Here is a 17,255-nt window from a genome sequence, read left to right on the forward strand (position 1 = left end):
GTATTCTGATTTATGAGAATAAAAGAAATGAATAGATGGTGGTTGATGTGTGTGAAGAAAGATAAATAATTAAAAAATAAATTAAAAAATTGATACTTTAATAAAATATAGTATAAAATAGATAATAAAAATGTTTTGAGAAGTAAGTATATAAAATAGAAAATATGGGTTTTAGGCTGCAAATAAAAATTTGGAATGAAATGTCCGAACATATGTGCTCTCACGAGTCATGAGGTGCATGGTTGATTTGATTTGATTTGAAAACGAGAGAGAGAGAGAGAGAGAGAGAGGACTCTTTTAGCGAATTGAAGAAGATCAGCTAAGTTAAGAGTGATAGACATACCGTCGTTTTCTCCAGTCGGAGAAAGAGAGAGCAGAGGGGGCTCTCAACTCAAGTCTCAAGGACAAAAGATTCCATCTTTTCTCGTTTAGTGCTCAACAACGTGGCATTACTTTGTTGGAAAAAGCAGCTCAGAAATAGCTAGAAAAAGCCAAAAGGATCTTTGTTGAGAGTGTGAAAGAAAGAAAGCAAGAATGGATGCCCTGATAGCCTCATACGGAGACGCATCCTCTGATGACTCAGACACTGACACCCCAAATCCACCACCACCTCAAACATCAAACTCTCAAGCCTCCTCAACGACCCTTTTGCCCCCACCTCCTCTCTTCCTTCTCGAACCCCCAAATTCCCTAGGTACCATTCTTCTCTCTTGTAATTACTCATTTCCATTTTTGTATAAATTGTGCTCACCAAGTGTTTGATGTTTCGTTTGTGAGAAGGGAATATGGAGTCCCTGCAAATTGGTCAGGCTGCTAGAGTTAGGACCTTTCCCCATGTTGAAGGAAACTATGCTCTGCACGTCTACATCCCAGGTAATTCATTATTTCACTCATCTTACTTAACAAGCTCATTTCTTGATGTTAATTAAAAAAATATAAAGAAGATAAAAGCGGAACTTGATGTTTGGTTTGGTTCTTAGTGTATATGATAGCTAAATTTGGTTGTTAATCATATCAGCACCACGTGCCAGTACTTACTTTACAATAGAATTTTAATTTCTGGCGTCTACTCCATAATGATTGCTCTTATCATAAGGCTAAGACACTAATCGGTATTTGGTAAAGTCTCATTCAACAATAAGAGACTTTACCCGTTAAGTTATCTGAAACTCATGCCAGTACTTAATTTATATCCATGAACTTGGCTATCCAAAATCTGAATGATTAAAAAAATGATGGGATAGTGAAACTAGAATGAGTTGGATGTTAAAAGAGGGCTTTTGAGAGTATTTCCTCTGGGTTCCAAGTTGAGTTTTAGTAGAGTTCACTCATTATTTTTGGTCATTGGTGATATAACCAACAAAGAAGCTCAGCTAGTAATTATCATAGTCTCTTAAGGGCTTGGAACTTGGGAAAAAGAAATGAAAACAACTCTTATGCTTATAGACACAAACACACAAATCCACATGCCAGCCCTCTTAATGGTCCAGAGAATTCTCTCAACTAGTTATGAGTCTAATGACAATAATGATGCTAGTGCATTTTTCCTCTCTGTTTTTCTTTTTTTAAAATGGTGATTTTGAAATGGCTGTGTACTTGTGTGCAACAATATAGGATATAGGTGAAACTTACGAACCAGATAAGGCTGTTACTGTGTAAGAGCCTATGGTTTTTTTGCTTATTTTGTATGAGTTTTGGGAGGCTGTATGAAATTGAAAGGGAAAAACAGGTTTACTACTTATGTTTGGATATGCGATACAAGAGCTTCCAATTAATTCATTCATGTTTTGCTCATTAATCAACATTCAAATATCCTATATAATAAATCCAAACATTTCAATTTCCCTAAAGTTCCTTTGTGAGTGGGTGTCAACTTCCACTTCTGTTTCTGTCTAAAATCTCATTAATTTTCTATGGTTTTTCCTTTGTATTCTCCCTGGTACTAAGATTGTGCCCCTCTTTGTGCCCTTAAAAGGGAAAAAAAAATGAAAATACTTATAAAAGAAAGTTTCAAAATATTTTAATAAAAACTATATTTCAATAGCTTAAAAACAAAAATAATGAATAGAGTTAGTTTCTTTTCCAAATTCCATTATATAAAATTTATCCTGATTGAAGGCTCAATGGAATGATCAATGCCTCTTGAATTGCTTCTTGTCTATGACTCATTCTTGAGTGCCTGCATTAGTTAGAAAGATTTGTGAGGGCAAAGAGTCAATGTTCTTCCCTAATTGTGTGTGTGGGGAACATATTATAATGAAGTTCTGACTTTTCTTTCTTGCCTGTGTGTTTCAATTTCTGGTGGGCTTGAATGCAATGATTAGACTAATTTTAAACTTTCTTTATCAAGTGATGCCTTTGGACTGAGACTGTAGTTTAAACAATGTACTTTCAGTTTACATACCATCTACACCAAAGAAGGATCTGGCCTTATTTCTGAAGAAGGTCACATCTCTTCTACCCAGTCTTCATGTTGTTGATGTTGATGTTCCACTTAATAGTCTGTGCAAAGATGATCAAAAACTTGCTGAAGTTGCTTTAGGAAGGGAATTCCACATAAGTTTGGGAAGAACTGTCCCAATCCGGGTACACCAAATCGATTCAGTGGTGGCAATGCTTCGGCAGAAGCTTCAATTTCAGAGGCGGTCAGATTATCTATTCTCGTATATGAATTTTACTGTAGTTGTTAAGCTTGATATTACGAGTTTCCACATTAACACATAATTTTTTTGGGAGGCAGGTATTTGATTGATTTTAGTAAATGGGAAGTTTTTGTTAATGATGATCATACACGAACATTTTTATCCATGGAAGTCATTACAGGAGGATTGGCTGAGGTGTGCTAGACATCCTTCTCTTTTCTCTCTCCTATTTAACTTCCTTTTTTGTCCTTCCCAAGGTAGAACTTCCAAGTTTTGAATTTGTCATTGCTGCTTCAAAGGTTTTTTTTAGGGCTAAAAGGCCTTTTGGTCTCTTTTGGGTCGTTTTCATTTTGGTTCCATGAGTATTAAAAGTTGCAATCTAAATGTTCAAGCTTTAGAATTGTTGTCAATTTGGCTGATGTTAAAATCCTTTAACAGCTCAAAGTTGACAGATCTTGATGAAGGGACACATTGATTACGATTCTAAAGTTGAAGGTTTAAATTACAACTTTTGATACTTAAGAGACTCAAATGAATGCAATCAAAATGTTAGTGAGACCAAAAGGTATTTTAGCCTCTTTATTTTTTGGGTCATTTTGAATGGAATTAGTACAGTTATATGCAAAATTGATGACTAGTTGGGAACAGTGAATTTTTTTTCACTGGTGTGATACATGTCTTGTTGCAATCGAATTTGATAGAGTTTTCATTATTACACAAGTACAGAGTCCTGGTCCTGCTGGATATAAATGTAAAGGTGTAAAACTGAGACATCAAATATGCAGTTTAATTTTGTATCTATGTTTATGCCTAATTATTTATTGATATTTTGAAATTCCCCAAATTTAATGGGAATCTAGGTAAGTTTGATTTTATACAAAACATGCAAATACAACCATTCATGTCATATGCAAGGGGAATGTTACACATTTTGAAATGAGGTGTACTCATAAAGAACCTAGCAAACTCATCTAGAAGTTATAGCATTTAAATAATACATTTACAATTAGGTTTGCGGTTACATGTCTGTGGAAATTGAATCAATCTGTTTGTTTCATAGAGGAATAGACATGATTGGCTAATGGTCAATACATCAAGTCTTCATTTACTCCCTTAAGTTTTATTTATTTTATTATTATTATTATTTTAAATATATATATTTAGCTGCACATAAGGTCATGCCCCATTTGGCTCTGGATCTGTTTTACATATTTTAGAAATATAAATTCTTAAGAAGCATGCATATTTCATATATTTCAACATGGGTAAAACTTAGGTACAGTAAATTAGGTTCCCCAATTGAATTCAAACACTTGGTTGCATTGAATTTATTTGTCTTTGGAAAATATAACATTATTTATTATTTATTTTTAATTTTTAATGCAACTAGGTATTTGAATTTAATTGGGGAATCTAATATACTGCACCTAAGTTTTACCCTTCTACATTGCATCAAATATTTTCTCTAGAATCTCGTCTGCTATTACGTTCATATAATTGTAAGATTGATTTGGCTTCAATTTATTTCAGATAACCAAGCAAATTCAAGTTGTTAATGAGGTTTATAGGCTTCACAATCTTCCTGAATTCTATAAGGTTTGGTTTATTACCACTCTTTTATTTATCTAAGATTATTTTACAGCAAAATATTTTGCATATATATTATATTTCAAAAGAGTAGTTTACCATACCAATTTTGACTACAGGATCCACGCCCCCATATATCCTTAGCTTGGGCATTGGGTGACGTCAGTGATTCCCTAAAGAGAATAGTTGAAGAAGAAATGAAAAGAGTAAATGTCAGGGGCTCATTGCAGAAATGCATTTTCACCAGTAAATTCAGCGGTATTGAGTGTAAGATTGGTCAGAAAACATATAAGATATGCAAAGTTCAAGATGATTAATCGAACCCCGTAATTAATAGCGTTCACTGAAGAATTTCACTTGAGGTGGTGTACCATGTATATGATGACTTACATCTGTTACTCCCATGTTGTCTTGTATGAAGGAAATCATGGAAGATGGATATTTAAAGGATCAGACTGAAATGTAAATTGTTCAGTATGTAATTCTACTGGCTTATCTAGTTGAAGGGAAAAAACGAAATATGGCTTTTTGTCTCATATCAGACTATTTTGTGTGGTAGACCATAGGTAAGTTTATAGACATTAGTCTTTAGTTTCCATTTTGTAAGTTAGGGAAAAGACCGATGAAGTAAAACTGACTGAAAAGATTTGGTGTGTTTAGAATATAATTACTGGTGAAAACCAGACTGGGAATTGGTTTTGGACGTAAATAGGTTATTTTACGAATATTCGTGTCACCCTTTGTAAAACCTCAAAGCGGTGGTGAGAAAGTGAATGGAAATTTTTCATGTTAAGGTGATTCCAGTTTGCTAGTGAATCATTGTATGAACTAGGATCCAATCAATTGTTGTTAAGCTGCCCTCGTACATGCTAATAGGCACCCCTCTTGATGAAATCTGGAATGACTAATCTCTTTTCCAGACTGGCTTACATACTGATCTGTACTGACTATAGGAATAGAACTTGTACCAATCTGAAACGATCTGCACTAGTTTGTACTTCCTGATACTGTTTTCCTAAAATTCCAAAATAAAAAATAAAAGGTGTTTTTATATTTGGCCAAAAGATAGAGTGAGAGTAAAGTGAATAATACTAAAAAATCTCCAAACTGAATAAATAAATGCGTGGAAATAAGAGATTATATATTTGAGGAATTAAAAAAAAAAAATTCAGAAATCTTAAAATTGAATATTATGGAATTCCCATAACCAGACAAAGTGCTGTAGTTAAATTTTCTAACGAGAACAGAATTTAGAATGAAAATTGACGCGGAGTTGCAAGGATGCCAACGTTAGGTAATTTAATTTATTTGGTTACTTTAATTTTATAGTTACAGTTATTGGCATTTAGATATCCACAATTTTTTGAACTTTTTGTACATACAAATATTACTGTGTTGTCACAAAGACAACTACGGAACAAAATTGTACATTCAAATAGTAAAAGAGAGGCAGCAATGATGGCGCAGCTCTAGTCGAAGGGATCAATCCGAGGGTCGTGTTCACTTGCCATTGCCATTCCAGTACAAAGGCATGTGGGGCACATAACCTGCCAAATTAAAATAGGGCATTAAATCTGAGGTTGGTTATTGTATCAATATATAACTTCAAAGAGAAAATAGTGGGAAGTAGTAAAGTATACCTAGATTGCAATTTCGTAAGAATTAGACTAATGGCTGATGATGGATTTCTTTTGATTCCCTTCATTAGTGGGGAAACTAATAATCCGTTTAGACTATCATTCAAGTTTTATATGATCCTACTTGCATGCCAAACAATAGGTGTAATGATGATTTTCCCAAAAAGAGCATCACTACTTTCTATTTTCCAATCTAATGAAAATCTACATCATGTGTTCATGAATCAAGTGTTTCCCTATATGCATAGGAGCCTTGTACATTGAAGTGTCAGGGAGAACCAGCAATTCAATATCTGCATGCACCAAACTCATTAACACAAGCAAAAAGAAATATAAAAACCAAATTTTGGATGTCCAACCTTTCCAGAGCCTGAACAATTTGAACATCTTTCTGTTTTAGGTGGTGACAGAGGTTGATCTCTACCACTTATTGTTGATACTGGTTCAATAAGAACCAACGCTCCCGTGCTTGAACAGCGAGCACAAGCAAGATATCCTGCACCATTCAATCAGAAGAGTGGATATAAGTAGACTTGAGTACATATTCTCTACTCAGGTATGAAATACTCAAGTACTGAACAAATAATTACATGCTCTCACTTATTCATTTAAACGACAATTCAAATTGGATTGGATATATACATATAACGCAATTGTTAACAACATAAATCGGAGGTTTATTTTTAATAAGAATTTTGGAGAATGAGTCATTTCATGGGATAATAACATGCACCAGAGAAAAACTACAGAAGCATAAACCACAAAGTATGGGAGGAGTGAACATGTTTTAGCATGCGGGAGATTAAAAAAAAAAAAGAAAAAAAAGAGAGCCATTACATTTTCCAAGAAATGAGAGAAGTAAAGGGGAGGGGGTGAAGAAGCTTCTAATTACTCAAAACCATTACAATCTCACATGTTCTAAGGTTTCAAAGTTTCTTTGACTTTCTTTTATGGGGTATTTATGCCTCATCCCCCCTGTTTTTTGTCCTAAGATACAATGTTTCCTTTTCACCCAGTTTCAATGTCACCCTTTCACTTTCAATTGCATCAATGTCAGTCCGTACTTCAACAAAATGTTAAATTGTTCTCTCCATTGCACTCATCATCAAATCCAAAAGAAATTCATTGGATGTATTTTGGATTTGATTTTTTTTTTTTTTTTTTTTTTTCGGAAATTGATATTCAAGTAACAACAATATTTAGATTTTTCCACCTAATCCCTTCTACTTTGCCTCTACGCCACCCCAACTAAAGCTATCCCAGTTCATTTCTGGTCTCATCTCTCCACTGTCAAAAACACTATCACTAACAACCAAATTCAATCCACCAACAGAAAATAAAAATTCAACCCAGCACCATTTCACCAGAGAGCCCAACATTTTCACAAGAGCATTTTGTTTACATGGCCATTGGCCATGGCAGAACATTTTTGAAAATCGTAAAATTTTCAGTGACACAAGAATGAAAAATAAGAATTATATGTCACAACTCCAAAAAGAACTCCCATAGAAATAGTTGGTGGATCTTGATACTTTCAAGAATGGATAAGGTTAACTAGAGATGGGTTTGTGCCATGGCTGTGCTTGGTGTGTTCTGGTAGGGAATGATCCTCATGAAGCTGATCTTCGGAGCAAGCGTTAAAGAATTCGCTAGCAGCAGATCCCTCATTTAATAGGTGAAAAAGTATAAATTTCTATTTCTCCACTCAGCAATAAAAAGAAGCATAAAGGCACCCCTAAAAGAAAAAAAGAACCACAAAGGTGAATTAGAGAGGGGTAAGAAGGGTAGGATGGGGTGAAAGAGTTTCTTTTGCATTGTCAATAGATCTTTCCAAGGATGTGGAAACCCTTTCCATAAATCCTAGCAAGGTTAAACATAAAAATGCCAACACCATAAAAACAACAAATATATGAACAAAATATGGTCAATTAAGTGTGAGAGACATGATGGCCTCTAAAAGCTGAGAATGCATCCTAAATTTAGCTGAATGAATCCATGTAGGCTCAAAAGGGCTCTCTTTGAAGCTGAAAGCTCCATTTTGGTCCACCCGAAGCGAGTGAGTATAATTTAACATAACCATCTCAATCATAGACATTAAAAACAACAGTGAGAAAGTACAAACTAATAATAAGAACATGGGAGAAACTCCAACATCCATACCAGTTCCAAGACAATATTTGCATCTTTTATGCTCCTGTTGTTTTACATTGTTTATTTCAACCACCATCAATGCTGAGATCACTCCAACTGCTCCTCCAGAGAATGATGCTACAATGGGATCAACCTGACTGTTTATGACAGGAAAGGTGGTAAATAAATAAAGCTACAAACAGCAATGTATTGGCATCATTTAAAATATTAATATCAAGGTAGATAACAGATAACATGCATCTCATTTGACCTAAAGTCCGAAACTACTTACTAGATCCTTGAAAATTATAATTGTCTCAGTTTCAAATCTCAATCCATCCTTGCAAGATGACTGAAATGCCCTTTTCTAAAGTTTGAAGCTTTTTGCTTGGACAACAAAATTAACAGCAATAATATGTGCAAATAAATCAACAGGAAATACATTTTTATTTCCAAGCCTGGTCTACGATCTTACTCATTTAAATAAAAAAAAAAAGATTTGATCTACTACCTTAAGAATGAATTATAAGTATCATACTTCCAACCCGCTTCTTATTTTCTTCTGTAAAAATTTACAACATGTTAAAAAAATTTTAATTAAAAAAAGTTCTCATTCTTGGCTAGTTGTTTGGAAAATCTAAAATTTAATACCTAGACAATATTTCGAGGATGGGGCAGTCAAAAAACAGGTTGAACTTAATGTTTCTTGAATCCCCTTTTTTGGCAATAATTTTGTGCCAATACAAAGTTTAGTGACAGCCAACAGAAAACTCTCTATTGTCAACAATTTTAAGTTTTAAGTAATACCGTTTCCTTATCCAAACAAAGCACAAAGGATAATGGAAAGCCAGTTAATATGCTTATCTACAGATTAATCACCACCAATCATTTTTCTCAGATTGAAAATATATTCCAAATTACGTTTTTTATATATAACATAATTATCTTAGAATAACATACCAGAATTATTTTTCATTCGAATAGCCCTTAAGCAGTGACATAATTTCAGTCATTTTACAATTGAAGTGTATCACTTAAAATACTTCAAGGAGCTGGTCAGAAATTTCTATCTTCAGAACAAGGCAATTGCTTACATTTACATTAATTGTAGAGATGTTACTAAAATTGGTTGGAGGCCAACAAATACAAAAGGAAAAGAAATTGATTCATGGATGATGAGTCTAGGTTCTGAACCACATATGAGTTATAGATAATGTAGTTTTTTGGTCATGAAAATTTTCATGATTTTTTAAACATATTTCTACAAGCAGTTTCACAAAGGGCAACTGAGAAATAGTTCAAATGTACCATAGTGATGAAGATGAAAATCATACTCAAGACTAACAAAACTAGAGAAACTAAGTGATAAGAGACCAAGATATGAACTGTACCTCAACTGCATTGGTAGATGCATGCTTCGGATAAAATCTTCATATGATGTGCCTCCAATTCCCAGCTTAAGCTCCAACTGAGTTACGAAAAGGGAAGCATTAGGGGAAAAGAAAATTCAGAAACCTAAAGTGATCCATGTTTCCCAAAGAACCAAGAATGATTTGATAATTGATATGCATCCTCATTTTTTCATGATTAAATTCTGTAGATTTGTTGACCATCCGAAAATCGCAATATTATGGGGCAACTTTTGGAAAGCTTTCTCTTACATTAAGTGTGACCTTCAGCCCCACACATTCTTTAGTTAGGTATGACAAGATTATTGGTCTTCACAAAGAAATGGAAAAGCTTCTTTTTTTTTTTTTGGGGGGGGGGGGGGAGAGACAAGCAAGATTTTTGCAACCGAATTATTTTTCTGTTTATGTACACTGCTTTAGAGGGTGGGAATAATCACAGGTTTCTTTTATCTAACACAAGTCATCCCAAGTAATAAGCAGATTCCCAAACACAAGAAACATTATAATTCCAAAAATACAAATATTTAACCACATCCAAATAACTGTGGAAAAAAAATAAACCCTAGTAGCACATGCACAACCGAATTGTTTCAGCAGAAGATTGTGGCCCCATAACTAAATGCATCAAATGGAGCTTTGTGTCATCCTTCCACGAGAGAAAGGAACAGTTTTTCCTACTAGTAGCACTCAAAATTTCCTCAAGAGCTCAAAATAGGAGGTGGACTAGACTTAATTTAGAGACCTTAAGGATATCAATATGTACGGTTTTTATTCTAAACTAGACCACATACATAGGACCATCCACATGAATTGTAATTCAGCATTCAGATTTGTCAACATCCATATCCACTGTTAAGTTCTTAGCAATCATGTCGTGTATTGTCACTTTAAATTCCTAGTTTTGCTATAAAACTTTAGGACTGTTCACCTGCTACTCAAGTTTTGTTTGTGCTCTTGACAGATGCTCTATCAAATGGGTCTCTATCTCCTATTTCCTTCCCATCAGCAAGGACTAAACTTGAATATTATTAGGAACATCTTTTCCTTATTTTGATGCCATTATGATTTGGCAAATCATATCACAGGTGTTTTGCCCTGCTGGTCTAATATTGAAAGTAATGCCCCGGCATGGTTCCATTGAACATATTCTATTTGGATTTTGGAAATCAAAAAACTAAAGCTATGGAATCCGTTACATCAAAAAATCTTTTTGGTCCAATAATAAGTGCCCATGGTAGACCATTAGGTTATAGTCTCTTGCTTCATCTTATATTTAATTTTTCCCTATGCTACTAGAGTTAGGGGTATTTTTGGTCATTTTTGTAATTGCGAGATGGCAACCATAGTTCATAGTTGTGAGTTTTGGTTATTATTTTATTAATATGTGAATCTTGTTTACTTAATACACCATTATGTATGGCTTTAAATATAGTTTAATTTTAAAACTAACCACCATAAAGTGAATGTCATAGGTTCAAATTCTATAAGTTAAAAAAAAGAAAGAAAGAAAGAAAACATTTCAAAATCATCCTTACTACACATTAACTTCTATTTTAAAATTACATCAAGAAAATGATGCAGCCATGGAAGATTGGTTTGTCACTACTTCGCAAATTCATGTATTCAATATTTATTTTATGGGGCTCACGACTGAAGTCCAATTGAAGTGAAAGTCATGTGGTTTTAAAAGGTCTTGTGTTCCTCCAATGAGAGACATCATAATTCATGGTACAATTTTGAATACTTTAAAATACAAATTACTTTCTACAAGACTAATTCAGTGGTAGTTGGTCTAGTTCTAGCTGTATAGCTTATGATAATCCTTTCATTTCTTCTATACAAATAAAATCAGGACAGCTAACATACAACAGCTAATTTTCACACTCCATGTAGAGCATATGTTAATTGAAAATATTTTCTATGATGGCCTTCCATTGCAGCAGAATAATAATTCCTCTCCTCTAAATATGATAAATACATATATAATGGTCTAAGTAAGGATGTAAACACTATAAATATATTATACTTACTGGAAAATTCCAGTAAAAATTTAACTAAGAACCACCCTTTAAACAATAAAAATGAAAATGGAGGAGGATAGATGTTAAAAAAGGTAAAATACAATGAAAGGTATAAGATTTCATGGCCTGGAACACAATTCCTTCAAAATAATATTACATGTTAAAACACAAATGCACACACACACATACAGACAACTGCATCAAATGTACTGTGTATGAATCATTGAAAGAATTAATCATAATGATTTGGTGCAGAAGTAACTTACAGTGGGTGCTAGAAGGCCCCCAAAAATGATAATCCCGGCAATAAGAGAAAAACATGAGGCATAATACTGTTTAAGGTTTTCTGAAGTCTGCAGGCAATACATTGATTATCTCCCACATGATCATCATCAAGAACAAAACATAATTTATGGGTTTTTTTTTTTTTTTTCAGAATTAATTTACTGAAATATGTAGCCAGCATTAGAATACAACGACTCTATGAGAGAAAGCTCACCAAAGGAGGCAAGAATGGAATGAATGATGGAAAATTAGGAAGTTCATTCTCTTGCACTTCCTTTAAAATTCCAAGCTCTGCATTTCTAATCCTCTGTTGTATTCTCAGCCTACGCACCTAAACATATTGAAGGAGTTTGATAAAAGGAAAATGTAATCAGATAGGAAAAAGAGTAGAAAACCAGGAAATCTATACTCATTTATTATTTGAACTATATTAGGCATAATGAATAAAACACTGCACCATATCTTAACGATAGTTATAAAACTGCAGCTACCAATAGTTTACTAAACTTCATTTCTTTGTACAAGGAAGAAGGAGAACTATCAAAGAAATGTAAATTTAAAATAAAAGCATAAACATGGATCATACCCAAGAACCATCAGATGTCACTGAATATATAATGTATATATGTTTCTAGTAAAATAAGCCTAAAAATTTATAATTTTCATTCACTTATGGCCCCATGTACACCTAACCTAGCTCCTAGTCTCTACATATACATTGTACACATGATTTGAGCATACAATAAAGATTTAGCCACTAGGAATTTATCCTATGGATGCAGGCCGTTAGACTAAACCACATAATTCATGCTCCCTCTTTCTCTCATCCCTTCCACAATTTCAACACTGTGTATTGGTTGCTATTATTGAGGATAAAAAAGAAATAATCAATATTCAATAATAGTGGGTTCGAGTTAGCTCAATTGATAAAGTCTATTGTAGTCAATAAAGAGTAATCATCGTGGAGTGTGAATGTCATAAGTTGAATTTCTATCCTATGATGTATCAAAAAAAAAAGAGAGACAATTAATGACATATATTAATAGAAGAGACTAGAGAGTGTTCCTTAAATAATCCTCAGTCTCACAGTAAGTGTAACCTTAACAGTAACAGAGACAGACCTCCTCCATGTGCGAGAAGATTTTGTTGCGACGACTCCGAATGTTGTCTTGAATTTCTTGCAGTTCCATTTTGGCGAAATCTTGGACCGTTTCAGGCCCTTCTATTATACAGAATCTGATGAAAAACACAACAAGCCCACACATGAATCAACTATTAATTTCAACCAAAATTCTCCCTCTCTCTCTCTCTCTCTCTCTCACATATATTACCCGATGGCGTTTTTGTCAGTAGAATCGGAGTCGATGGAAGGAGCAAAAGAAGAAGAAGAAGAGGAAGGAGAGTCGGCATCGGAGGAGGCTCTGGATCGCCATGATCTGGAGTTGAGCTTAGGCTTTACATGAGGAAATCTACTGCTAGTCCAGTTATGGACACCGTACGGACACGGCGGGTTTTTAGGATACGACACCGCCAATACTCGGATCATACTCTCTCTCTCTCTCTCTGTTCAGTTCAATTTTGGTAGTGGAGTTCAGGAGTGGAGTGGAATTTTTGAAACTGCGACTGCCATTTTTACTCCAACTTCAAAGTGTTCAACTACTTCTCATTTCTCACTGACTTAACATTATTATTATTATTTAGTGTATTGAAACAGGTTTTTATTTTTATTTTTTTGATGGAGAAACATATATTTGTCTATATATGGTGGATAGGAATAGGAATTAGGGAACGAGGTGGTTTGCTACGTGGAACGATGGCTCTGGTGCATTTTCCTTTTTTTATTTTATTTTAATTTTTGATTTTTAGTGGAGCTAGTTCGGTTGGATTCCAACACAAATTCCAATCTGGTCGCATAAAATCATGTCATTTTCTATCTTTCTTACAAGTTACAACAACAATTTGTTTGGGGTAGTACAATGACAGAAAAAAAATCAACATTATCATTTCGGATTTAAGGATATAGATTAGTAATTCCCGGTGGTTTTGCCTAACAAAAACAAAAAACAAAATTATATTAAAAAGTAAAGAGAATTAAATTAGTATTGGTCTAGACATTTCGCTAACCCAGCTAAAATTGCATAAAATAAACTCAAAAAATTCGCGCACATAAGACTAGTGTGCCACTAATAACATACCATTACGCAAAGGAAAATGCATGCTAGCTATCGTGGATATTCAAAGTTTTGTATTACTAGTCTAACCCGTACTATGCATGAGAATCTATTTATTTGTGAGGTAAATTAAAATAATTTTATAAAATTTTAAATTGATTAAGAAATTATACCATTGCATAATTTGCTCTTGTATGACTTTAATTTGTGTTACAATTTGATGAAGAAGCCATTGCTTGAACGTGTAATGACTTACAAAAAATTTGTCAAACAATTTTAGATACTGCAAAAAAATAATTTTAAAAATTCAGATATTAAAACTTCTAAAAAACCAAAAAATATTAAAGAATCAGATGCTTCATTGCTTAGAAATTATTGAAACAAAACAAAATATATATGACTAAACAATAGAGAAATATAAAAGAAAGATAGGTTACATTCAAAAGAATAATCCATAAAAGAATAATCTATGGCTATAACTATTGAAAGGAACTAAAAGATTCAAAACTACAAATTATAGATAATATATGTGTGTGTGTGTGTGTATGTGATAACACAAATTCAGATGTTAAAACTTTCAAAATACCCAAAAAGATATATAATTAAAGAATAAATTTTTGAAACAATTCAAAAAATATATAACTATTTAAAAGAGAAATATAAGAAAAAGAATAAGTACACGAATCCATAAAGCAATAAGTTTTTTAATTTTAATGGGTCTAAAGTTTAAACAAACCTTATCAGCATGTGGTCCATGCTAAAAAATGTTAAGCAGGAGATCACGTTAAAATAATGAAAGCCATACTTCCTCTTAATATATCGTATATAAGTTTTTTGCTCAAGGAATTAACATACTTTCATATCGTAAGGTAAAGCAAAGACATATGTAATAGCAGCAACCTTAAATTTCAATTATTGCAAGCTTTTTTATCTTGTAAAAAACGGCTAAAGAGAGTTTGGTGGTTCATGTACGAAAAATACATGAAAAACTATAAAATAAATTTTTTCCATAACAAAGTAGAGGAGAAGAAAATAACAGAAGAAGAGCTCATAAGCTTTTATAGTGTTCATGATTAACCTTGCAAATTTGGAGATAAATTATCAACGTTTGAGATTGAGTTTAAATTGGACTTGTTAGAGAGGTAAAGTTTCACTCCTTGTTAAGGACTAAACAAAAATAATTTTATTTTAAAAAAAAGATATATATTTACAATTATCTTTTATAGATATAGATTAATACAAAAGTATGCTACAAACTTCACTAAAAACATAATATGAGACAATTATCTTTTATTTTTATTTTTATTTTTATTATTATTAGAAACAAACACACACACATAATAGAGATGATGATACATTATTCTAACGAAAAAAACATACCACAAACTTCCCTAAAAACCCGCTATGTGTGTGCTTGTTTCTCAAAAAACAAAAAGTGGTTAGCACTTAGCACCATAATTTTAACAAAAGGATTTTTTATTCCAATTTTTTTAAAGACTCTTAGTGCTATTTGGTTGGAGATTTCTAGTATCATCGTTTAAAATGATGTAAAAATTATGGTTTAAAAAGTGTTGTGAAAACACGTATTTACAATATTCATAAAGAAAAAAATGTGTTTGATACCATGTTTCAAATAATATGTTTCAATGTGTGAAAAAATATAATTGTGTGTTTGATATGTGTGCGTGTGTGTGTGTGTGTGTGTGTGTTTTTTTTTTTTTTTTAAGTTGACAAATGAGCTCCTTGGTTGGAATTGAAAAAGATAGCTTTATGTGTTGTTTAATCAAGTGGACTCCATGTTTTTCAAAATATTTACAAAAGTGTCATTGAGTAACATTGTTTGAAATTTGAAAACTAGGAAGAGGAGTTTTCCAAATAAAATGTTTAAACAACCTAAAATAAGCAATATAACTCAAACACTTCTAAACAAACACCCTTACCAAATGCGTTGTTTTTTTAGAACCACAATTTTTAGTGTTTAAATACTGAAAACTGTTGTTTAGAATCACATACCAAACAGACCCTTAGTTTTTAAGTAACGTTGCTGAACGATCTTTTTATAAATAAGTTAAAAATCATGGGACCCATTGAAAAGACTAAACTTTTTTTTTCTTTTTCTTTTTCTCTACTAGGGGCCCACCACTTTGTCCTTCTCTTTTTTTTTTTTTTTTTTTTTTTTTTAATATTTTAAATATGTTATTTAAAATATGGTACCAAACTTGTTTTTTTTTTTGTATTATAAGTACTTTAAACACGTATTTTCACAACACTTTTTAAATCAGAGTTTTCACATCATCTTGAACAATAATACTTGAGCACAAGGATAGAGCTATCATTGGACTAGGGGGCAATGCCCCCCCCCCCCCCCCCCCCAAAATTTAAAAAAAAAATGTTATTATTATATAAATATATATATGTGTGTATTAATTTTAGCAATTTTGTTTTATAAAATTACATTTTGTTTTCCTTAAATAATATCATTGATTCTTTTAAACGTAATGTTATACTCACAAATTTTTTTACAAAATGTTTTGGTAGAAAATTCTTATTAGTTCATAAATGGGCCCACCACTCATAGCATTTCTTTACTTACCAGTAATTACTTATCATATCAGTAATTTATAAAATAAAATAAAAAACTTGTAGCTCTAGCATTTTCCTCATTTTAGTGACCATAAAAAATTTATAGATCTAAAATCTAAAACAAAATATATAAGCCCAACAACAAAAATCACCAAGAGTAAATTAAAAAAATTAAGTTTAATTAATCAATTTTATCCAAAATAAACAACCCTGCCTTTTAAAAAATTCTAAATAAAAATAATTTTGTTCTTACCCACAAAAAAAATAAATAAATAAATAAAATCTCAACAACTAAGTAGCAGCAAAGTCAGAAGTTGAAACCCCTGTACACAGCCAACAGTAAACCACCCCCCTAACTTAAAGTTTTGGCTTCGTCTCTGCTTGAGCACCACTACCAAATGACCCTTCAACCTCTTTGCAATACACCCAGCTCTTTCTTTCTCTTTGCAACTCACCTATATCTTTTTCTCTCCTGTAGATTGCAACTCAATCGTTCGTCCAAAAACTAAAAAACTATGCAATCATTCCTCTTTGTGCTTCGCCCACAAATAGTAACTTTTATATCTCAAATTCTATATGTCATTCTCTTTGAATTATATTTTTCTTCATTCAAGCCTTTTTCTTTTATTTTTATAAACATCAATAGAGGAAGGAGATTCGAATCCATGTTCTTCTTGGAAAGGAAAACATGTAATATTACTAAATTACATGAATCTCAACTTCATTCCAAGCTAATAAGGTCAAATAATGCATGTATTTCACAATTCAAAAATGGCAAAACTAAGATTCA

At 32.6% G+C, this 17,255-nt stretch overlaps 2 protein-coding genes across 2 annotated transcripts in view; one reads left to right on the top strand and one right to left on the bottom strand.

Moving 5' to 3' along the window:
* Positions 1-226: 226 nt before the first annotated feature.
* Positions 227-4,765, top strand: LOC126700298 (uncharacterized). The gene is made up of 6 exons (XM_050398380.1): positions 227-694; positions 781-873; positions 2,396-2,645; positions 2,741-2,837; positions 4,173-4,238; positions 4,349-4,765. The coding sequence occupies exons 1-6, from the start codon at positions 535-537 to the stop codon at positions 4,544-4,546; spliced, it is 864 nt and encodes a 287-aa protein (XP_050254337.1). The 5' UTR covers positions 227-534; the 3' UTR covers positions 4,547-4,765.
* A 744-nt stretch (positions 4,766-5,509) lies between these two features.
* Positions 5,510-17,255, bottom strand: part of LOC126700297 (protein ORANGE-GREEN, chloroplastic) — a 47,243-nt gene continuing 35,497 nt past the window's right edge. The window contains exons 2-9 of the mRNA XM_050398379.1: positions 13,043-13,221; positions 12,833-12,947; positions 11,926-12,042; positions 11,693-11,779; positions 9,388-9,464; positions 8,027-8,154; positions 6,226-6,362; positions 5,510-5,776 (exon numbers count right to left, since the gene is read on the bottom strand). Coding sequence (XP_050254336.1) covers positions 5,699-5,776; positions 6,226-6,362; positions 8,027-8,154; positions 9,388-9,464; positions 11,693-11,779; positions 11,926-12,042; positions 12,833-12,947; positions 13,043-13,221 — 918 coding nt within the window. The 3' untranslated portion in view covers positions 5,510-5,698. The remainder of the gene's footprint in view (positions 5,777-6,225; positions 6,363-8,026; positions 8,155-9,387; positions 9,465-11,692; positions 11,780-11,925; positions 12,043-12,832; positions 12,948-13,042; positions 13,222-17,255) is intronic.

The sequence above is a fragment of the Quercus robur genome, chromosome 9, assembly GCF_932294415.1.
Source record: "Quercus robur chromosome 9, dhQueRobu3.1, whole genome shotgun sequence".
In the NCBI taxonomy this organism is placed as follows: domain Eukaryota; kingdom Viridiplantae; phylum Streptophyta; class Magnoliopsida; order Fagales; family Fagaceae; genus Quercus; species Quercus robur.